Here is a 9,226-nt window from a genome sequence, read left to right as displayed (position 1 = left end):
GAGCACCCAGACCCTGAGAGGACAAAGGACCTCTCTGGAAATTACTATTTGAACTCACCATTTGTGAGGCAAAGTCACACCTCAGAACACATCTCTCCCCCTCTTCCTCACTCCCCCTCTTCCTCACTCCCCCTCTCACATGCTGAGACCACATGTAAATCACCCAAGAAAATGTATAGTTTAATGTGAATGATTATCACAGAGTATTTTTCATGTTTGGTATCATTTAAAATGTCACAGTGCGACTGGTACAAATGTCTCATTTCCAAATAAGTAAAACAAAAAGGTTTTTGAGAGTTTATGGATAACTAGCACACAAGGAGGGGTTGGCCTCTAGACAAATGGTCTCCCTCTCAGCCTTACGTATTTCTTAATGTTGGGTTGCATGTTTTCTCTTTATTCTAGAGAATTTGATGTTTTGTATCGATTATCTTTGAATTGATTATGAAATTGGCATGATACATTTACCTGACATAATAAATTGTTACATTTGATTATTCTAACTGACTTTGACATTATTTTCATTGAAGAGTTAAACGGAATAGTCAAATATTCGCTCACAATTAATGATCCAAAGATATCATTAAAACCTTTTCATTTATGGAGTCAGATGAAATAACGAGAGAATACATATTCAAATGTATTGCATTTAATCAAAAAATACTTTGCCTCGAGAAAAGGACAGTAACACGTAAAGACCTTCCGCGCTGGTCGGATGCTGGTCGGACTTTGGGCCGTTTGAGCGGGAGCTTACGGAGTTCACTGAAACTCTTGAGCATGTGTGAATGCTTTATGCACTGGATGTTCTTGGTGTTTCCTTTTTAATGTTTACTGCACACGATTTAAAGTCAAATTTAAGGCTTTAACCTTTTTTCTTCTAGAAATTAAAATTAATACCATACATTGGGGGGTAACCAATATTGACAAAAATATATCTCGATATTTTCAAAGTTTTGTTGATAATAATTAGATGATATTTTACTGATTGTGTTTTTGTACTGGTACCATGACTGGTTTAGGCCTGTTGTTGACAGCAGACTCACGAAGATATTCATATTTTTGGGGGCTCATTACATGATGAATTCATGGAAGGTATTGGGAAATGTCAGTGTATCTTGTGCAGTTCTCTAATACTGGTTACTGAACGGAAAGTATTCAGACCCCCTTAAATTTTTCACTCTTTGTTATATTGTAGCAATTTGCTAAAATCATTTAAGTTCATTTTTTTCCTCATTATTGTACACACAGCACCCCATATTAAAAGAAAAACACAGAATTGTTGACATTTTTGCACATTTATTAAAAAAGAAAAACTGAAATATCACATGGTTCTAAGTATTCAGACCCTTTGCTGTGACACTCATATATTTAACTCAGGTGCTGTCCATTTCTTCTGATCATCCTTGAGATGGTTCTACACCTTCATTTGAGTCCAGCTGTGTTTGATTATACTGATTGGACTTGATTAGGAAAGCCACACACCTGTCTATATAAGACCTTACAGCTCACAGTGCATGTCAGAGCAAATGAGAATCATGAGGTCAAAGGAACTGCCTGAAGAGCTCAGAGACAGAATTGTGGCAAGACACAGATCTGGCCAAGGTTACAAAAAAAATTCTGCTGCACTTAAGGTTCCTAAGAGCACAGTGGCCTCCATAATCCTTAAATGGAAGACGTTTGGGATGACCAGAACCCTTCCTAGAGCTGGCCGTCCGGCCAAACTGAGCTATCGGGGGAGAAGAGCCTTGGTGAGAGAGGTAAAGAAGAACCCAAAGATCACTGTGGCTTGTAGTAAGTTGTAGTAAGTCAACCATCACTGCAGCCATCCACCAGTCGGGGCTTTATGGCCCGACGGAAGCCTCTCCTCAGTGCAAGACACATGAAAGCCCGCATGGAGTTTGCTAAAAAAACACCTGAAGGACTCCAAGATGGTGATAAATAAGATTCTCTGGTCTGATGAGAGCAAGATAGAACTTTGTGGCCTTAATTCTAAGCGGTATGTGTGGAGAAAACCAGGCACTGCTCATCACCTGTCCAATACAGTCTCAACAGTGAAGCATGGTGGTGGCAGCATCATGCTGTGGGGGTGTTTTTCAGCTGCAGGGACAGGACGACTGGTTGCATTCGAGGGAAAGATGAATGCGGCCAAGTACAGGGATATCCTGGACGAAAACCTTCTCCAGAGTGCTCTGGACCTCAGACTGGGCCGAAGGTTCACTTTCCAACAAGACAATGACCCGAAGCACACAGCTAAAATAACGAAGGAGTGGCTTCACAACAACTCCGTGACTGTTCTTGAATGGCCCAGCCAGAGCCCTGACTTGAACCCAATTGAGCATCTCTGGAGAGACCTGAAAATGGCTGTCCACCAACGTTTACCATCCAACCTGACAGAACTAGAGAGGATCTGCAAGGAGGAATGGCAGAGGATACCCAAATCCAGGTGTGAAAAACTTGTTGCATCTTTCCCAAAAAGACTCATGGCTATATTAGATCAAAAGGGTGCTTAATACTGAGCAAAGGGTCTGAATACTTAGGACCATGTGATATTTCAGTTTTTCTTTTATAATAAATGTGCAAAAATGTCAACAATTCTGTGTTTTTCTGTCAATATGGGGTGCTGTGTGTACAATGAGGGAAAAAAATGAACTTGCATGATTTTAGCAAATGGCTGCAATATAACGAGTGAAAAATTTAAGGGGGTCTGAATACTTATATATATATATATATATATATATATATATACTGCTCAAAAAAATTAAAGGAACACTTTGAAAACACATCAGATCTCAATGGGGAAAAATATCATGCTGGATATCTATACTAATATGGACTGGGTAATGTGTTATGAACGAAAGGATGCCACATCGTTTGATGGAAATGAAAATAATCAACCTACAGAGGATTGAATTCAAAGACACCCCGGAAATCTAAGTGAAAAAATGATGCAGCAGGCTTGTCAATTTTGCTGAAATTTCATTGCAGCAACTCAAAATGGTTCTCAGTAGTTTGTATGGCCCCCACGTGCTTGTATGCATGCCTGACAACGTCGGGACATGCTCCTACTGAGACGACGGATGGTGTCCTGGGGTATTTCCTCCCAGATCTGGACCAGCGCATCACTGAGCTCCTGGACAGTCTGAGGTGCAACCAGGTGATGTCAGATGGACCGAAACACAATGTCCCAGAGGTGTTCTATTGGATGTAGGTCAGGTGAGCGTGGTGGCCCTTCAATGGTATCATTCCTTCATCCTCGAGGAACTGCCTGCATGCTCTCGCCACATGAGGCCGGGCATTGTTGTGCACCAGGAGGAACCCAGGACCCACTGCACCAGCATAGGGTCTGACAATGGATCCAAGGATTTCATCCCGATACCTAATGGCAGTCAGGGTGCCATTGTCTAGCCTGCAGAGGTCTGTGCGTCCCTCCATGGATATGCCTCCCCAGACCCTCACTGACCCACCACCAAACCGGTCATGCTGAACGATGTTACAGGCAGCATAACATTCTCCACGGCTTCTCCAGACCCTTTCCTGTCTGTCACGTGCTCAGGGTGAACCTGCTCTCATTTGTGAAAACCACAGGGCACCAGTGGTGGACCTGCCAATTCTGGTGTTCAATGGGAAATGCCAATCGAGCTCCCTGGTGCTGGGCAGTGAGCACAGGGCCCACTAGAAGACGTCGGGCCCTCAGGCCACCCTCATGAAGTCTGTTTCTGATTGTTTGGTCAGAGACATTCACACCAGTGGCCTGCTGGAGGTCATTTTGTAGGGTTCTGGCAGTGCTCATCATGTTCCTCCTCGCACAAAGGAGCAGATACTGGTCCTGCTGATGGGTTAAGGACCTTCTACGGCCCTGTCCAGCTCTCCTAGAGTAGCTGTCTGTCTTCCTGGAATCTCCTCCATGCTCTTGAGACTGTGCTGGGAGACACAGCAAACCTTCTGGCAATGGCACATATTGATGAGCCATCCTGAAGGAGCTGGACTGCCTGCGCAACCTCTGTAGGGTCCAGGTATCGCCTCATGCTACCAGTAGTGACACTGACCCTAGCCAAATGCAAAACTGGTGAAAAACAGTCTGAAAAGATGAGTAGGGAAAAAATGTCAGTGGCCACCACCTGTAAAACCATTCCTGTTTTGGGGGTTGTCTCACTGTTGCCCATCTAGTGCACCTGCTGTTAATTTCATTAACACTAAAGCAGTTGAAACTGATTACCAACCCCCTCTGTTACTTAACTGACCAGATCAATATCCCAGGAGTTTAACTGACTTGATGCTATTCTCTGATTAAAAAGTGTTCTCTTTATTTTTTTTGAGCAGTGTATATATATATATATATATAAAATGCTATTGCTTTAGAACCACTGAACTACAGCATGGATGCTTGGTATGTACATTTTAGACAAAGGAAATGCATTTTAGACTTTTATAAAACACTTAGCCTTTATTTTAAAATGGCACATTTAATGTTACATTTGCTAACTGTTGCAGTAGTAAAACATGGATAATTAAATTTATATTAAACCAAACAAATTGTATTTAACTTAATTACTTCATGCTCTTCCTCTTCATGCTCTTCCAGCTTGCCCTTACTTATTTTTTTTTCTGCAGAGGATGGGTGTTCATTACATGATGAATCCATGGAAGGTACTGGGAAATGTCAGTGTATCTTGTGCAGTACTCTCCATTTGACTCCTGTTTGTAATAAGATGAAATTCCCCGAGCAACATCTCCACAAACAAGTGGACTCCCAGAGGCTCCCTGTGGATGAGATCATTTGATTATTAGTATATCCAGAATGCACTAACAATACACTTTAGATAAGAATTTGTAAGTGGTGTCACTTGAAATACCTCTGCTGGTCCAGTCGTTCCCTCGCTGCACAGAGTGTCGGGTGTCCCACAGTTTTTAGAGTCTAACAGAGTTACATTTGCTTCTTTGAGGACCCTTGATGGAGGCCCACGACCGTAATCCTGCAAGCCCCAACCCAAGACCATGCAATCCTTTGAGATGTTTTCACTGCTATTTTTTGGCAAGGTGATGGTATGCACGGCTTTGTTCAAATTTGTCGGTGTTTCAAGCTGAAAGGAAAGGTGAAAAGTACATTTCCTTCTATGTTTTTTCCACCCTGAATTTTAAGAAATGCATTCAGACAAGTGATTAGATTTTGCCAATTCTGTAAACATCAACTATGTCCTTTTACGAAAGGCTATTTTATCAAGGCATCCAATGGTTCAATGTTATATATTACCTTCAGAAGCATGATGTCATAACCTGGTGTATTGCTCTTGAATTGTGGATGTGGAATTGGAAGAACAGCTACACCGTCAGGTAAAAAGTTGGTGTCATTGACGCCCAAATACGCCTTAAGATGACTAAAGATGACCAAAAAAAAAATACAGATTTAGAGGCCATATATATAACCAATAAGAAAAAATACTGCCACTTTTGTCACCTTTTTTTCACATAGAATTGTGGATTTTGAGTCAATTTGTATACCGTTTTTTAATAAAATTCCAAAATACGGTAATTCATTTCACCTACCTTGTTTTACAGTGGGCGGCTGTCATCACAAAATCCTCTCTTACCAAAAAGCCAACACATACTGCTTTGGATTTAGAGTCACGAATGTAGACCATGTAGGGTCGACTGTGTGGAATGGAGACATCACTGTCAACAATACCATCTTGCACGACGGAGAAACCTAAGAAAGAGTTTAGTTCTATGAAAAAATTCAACAGCAACAACCTTTTGTAATTACATAAGTAGATTAGATGTGATCACCTGGAGTCAGGCACGGATTTAGAAAGAAAAAGTAATAGATAGGCCTACGTTTTGAGGCTGTCAAACTGGTAATGTACGTTAACCTACCCGTCACCGCCGGGTCTCTGCCGCCTTCAGCGGCTTCCGAAGCTCCTGCTTCGGTTTCAGTCTCAAGCGGAGTCGGAGACTGTGGTGGTGGGGGGGCACTTGAATAGGTGTCTGTCACTGCAGCCGGGCTGGGGTTCTCTGTGTTGTTGGGCTGGTGCTGATGCTCAGGTTCATCTGAAATAGCAAGGCTGGATGTTGTGCTAAACTCCTCTTTGCTAGCATCACCCCCGGGCACTGGCCCAATCGGCCCAGTGGCAAATCCGGGGCAATATTTGCCACCTTAAATTGATTTCCAGGGGCATTTTCACCTATATGTAAATTTTTTCTAAACTTATTTAAATGCATCACCTTTTATGTCAAATTCTAACATTCCAATTCAATTCGATTAGAATAATAGAAAAGATAAAGCTTGCACAAAAGCTTAAACAGATTACAGCTTGTCCAAAATGCGGCCGCAAGACTCCTGACAGGCACTCGGAAAAATGAGGATATTACCCCTATATTAAGAGAACTACATTGGCTGCCGGTTTCCTACAGGATTAATTTTAAGATACTTTTATTTGTTTTTAAAGCACTAAATAGCACTGCTCCAACATATATAACTGATCTGATCTAGGCGAAGAAACCAAAGAGAGTATTGCGCTCCGAGTCATTAAATCTCTTGGTGGTCCCGCGGACGTACCAGAAAATGAGAGGAGACCGCTCCTTTGCGGCCGCTGCTCCCAGGCTGTGGAATAGTTTAACTCATTATATCCAGCAATGTTCCTCTCTTAGAGAGTTTAAACGACATTTAAAAGCATATTTTTTGTATATTTGTATATTGGCATTTGATCATTCATGAGTGCTGTGTTAGTGGTGTAATGGGTTACTATTAATGCTGCATTGAATTTGAGGTTTTATTTTGTGATTGTCTGTGGCAATGTTATAGAATTTGAATGTGATTTTATGATTATTTTACTTTTTCTTATGTACAGCACTGTGGTCAACCTTCGTTGTATTAATATTTGCTTTATAAATAAATTTAACATTGAACATTGAACATTGAGCTTGCCCTTACTTGCTTCATTTTCCTGGATGGGGGGGGGAGGATGGGCGCCCATTACACAATGAATCCATGGAAGGTATTGGGAAATGTCAGTGTATCTTGAGCAGTACTCTCCATTTGACTCCTTTTTGTAATAAGATACAATTCCATGAGCAACATCTCCACAAACAAGTGGACTCCCAGCGTCTCCCTGTGGATGATATCATTTGATTACTAGTATATCCAGAATGCACTAGCAATACACCATGGATAATAATTTGTAAGTGGTGTCACTTGAAATACCTCTGCTGGTCCAGTCGTTCCCTCGCTGCACAGAGTGTCGGGTGTCCCACAGTTTTTAGAGTCCAACAGCGTGACATTTGCTTCTTTGAGGACCCTTGATGGAGGCCCACGACCGTAATCCTGCAAGCCCCAACCCGAGACCATGCAATCCTTTAAGATTGCATGTTTGGGATTCTCTTTTTTTGGCAAGGCGATAGTCTTCACAGTTTTGTTCAAAGTTGCAGGGGTTTCAAGCTGAAAGGCAAAAGGTGCAAAGTTCTACATTTCTTTCTATGTTTTTCTGTATTTTAAAGAATGTATTCATTAGATTTTTAGTATTCATTTGATTAGACACAAGTTAATTAGATTTAGCCAAATTATATTCTACAAACATCAGATTTCCTGTTATGAATGGCCATTTTTCAAAGGCGTGATTTCAATTATAAATGGTTCAACGTTATATATTACCTTTAAAAGCATGATGTCATGACCTGGTCTATTGCTCTTGAACTGTGGATGTGGAAATGGATGAACAGCTACACCGTCAGGTAAAAAGTTGGTGTCACTGATGCCTAAATACACCTTAAGATGACTAAAGGTGACAAAAAAAAAAAAAAACAGATTTACACAAATATATATTTCAGGTAACACTTTACAATAAGGTTCATTAGTTAACATTAGTAAATATATGAACTAACCATGAGCAATACATGTGTTACAGTATTTATTAATCTTTGTTAATATTAGTTAATAAAAATACAGCTGTTCGTTGTTTGTTCATGTTAGTTAATACATTTACTAATGTTAACTAGTACAACCTTTGATTATAATAATGTATTAGTGCATGTTGAAATTAATATTAACTAAGATTAATAAATGCTGAAGAAGTATTGTTCATAATTAGTTCATGTTAACTAAGGTTAACTAATATGAACCTTATTGTAAAGTGTTACCATATTTCAATACAAAGATATTGCCACTTTGGATATCAAAAGTCACATTTCTAATTCCAAAATATGATAATTAATTTCACCAACCTTGTTTTACAGTGGGCGGCTGTCATCACAAAATCCTCTCCTACCAAAAAACCATCACATACTCTATTGGATTTAGAGTCATGCATGTAGACCATGTAGGGTCGACTGTGTGGAATGGAGACTTTACCGCCAACAATACCATCTACCATCTACCATCGAACCTAAGAAAGAGTTTAGTTATATGAAACAATTCAACAGCATATTCTGAGAAACAAACTTTTGTAAATACATAAGTAGATTAGATGTGATCACCTGGAGTGCAGGAGTGCAGCAGTAGCAGACTAGTTATATGCCAAAGGATGCTCATTGTTGACAGCTCAGTGAAACTCAGTATGCACCACAGAAATATTGCCTCCTGCTTTTATACAGAGCACGGAAATGGCCGAGCACCCACGGAAAAATATGAGATATTCTCCATTGGTTTTAACCAATAAAAAAATTGCAGCTTTCAGTCACGATTATCTTTACGCCTTTATTTCACGAGATAGCATTTTCAAACTGATTTTAGTCAGCCAGTTCTCAAGTTCATTTATTACGAAAATACTCTATTTCCTCGAATTTGTTTGATTTTTGCCTTCGAAAGGAGAGACGTTATTTTTTGGAACTTGAACTGATCGAAAGAGAGTTGCACAACTCTTTGAATTGAGACATTTGATTCGCGAACTCTGATCTATGAGTCGTTTGGTTCATGAGCTTTGTTCAACTGAATCAATTCGTTGGTTTCCAATTCATATTGTTGAGCATACTGTTTGTTTTGAAAAGAAAAGTGGGTCATTGGAAGAAATTCTGATTCATAATCTGTGTTTCGTCAAATTGAATAATTACATTTAATTTTTGTACATTTGGGTTATTGAATGTAACATTTTGTTTTATTATTGTAATTTCCTTTGGTCAAAGTGAAAGCGAAAGACACAGTAATGGGTTTTTGAGAGTTTACTTTATTCACACACTGAATGAAAAGTGTGAAACTTCATCAAATTGAACTGAAGCTGTTAAGCTGTTGAATCTTTCA

General features: G+C 40.0%; 1 protein-coding gene across 1 annotated transcript; it reads right to left on the bottom strand.

Moving 5' to 3' along the window:
- Positions 1-4,424: 4,424 nt before the first annotated feature.
- LOC311085130 (uncharacterized protein) lies at positions 4,425-8,850 on the bottom strand. The gene is made up of 10 exons (XM_084117563.1): positions 8,467-8,850; positions 8,215-8,375; positions 7,646-7,769; positions 7,199-7,432; positions 6,929-7,106; positions 5,872-6,045; positions 5,545-5,704; positions 5,252-5,375; positions 4,854-5,081; positions 4,425-4,761 (listed from the first exon to the last, which is right to left on the bottom strand). Exons 2-10 carry the CDS (start codon positions 8,361-8,363, stop codon positions 4,594-4,596), a joined length of 1,539 nt encoding a protein of 512 aa, XP_083973689.1. The 5' UTR covers positions 8,364-8,375; positions 8,467-8,850; the 3' UTR covers positions 4,425-4,593.
- Between the last annotated feature and the right edge of the window lie 376 nt (positions 8,851-9,226).

This window comes from Abramis brama, assembly GCF_963993115.1.
Source record: "Abramis brama genome assembly, chromosome: 6".
Classification (NCBI taxonomy): domain Eukaryota; kingdom Metazoa; phylum Chordata; class Actinopteri; order Cypriniformes; family Leuciscidae; genus Abramis; species Abramis brama.
Note: the sequence above shows the minus strand (reverse complement) of the source record. Positions and strands in the feature narration are given on the sequence as shown.

Coding starts and splice junctions, on each gene's coding strand:
- LOC311085130 (XM_084117563.1), bottom strand. CDS start 8,363: ATGGTAGATGGTATTGTTGGCGGTAAAGTCTCCATTCCACACAGTCGA. Junction 6,046..6,928: donor CATCCAGGAAAATGAAGCAA/GTAAGGGCAAGC, acceptor TTGCTATTTCAG/ATGAACCTGAGCATCAGCAC. Junction 4,762..4,853: donor GAACGACTGGACCAGCAGAG/GTATTTCAAGTG, acceptor TCTCATCCACAG/GGAGCCTCTGGGAGTCCACT.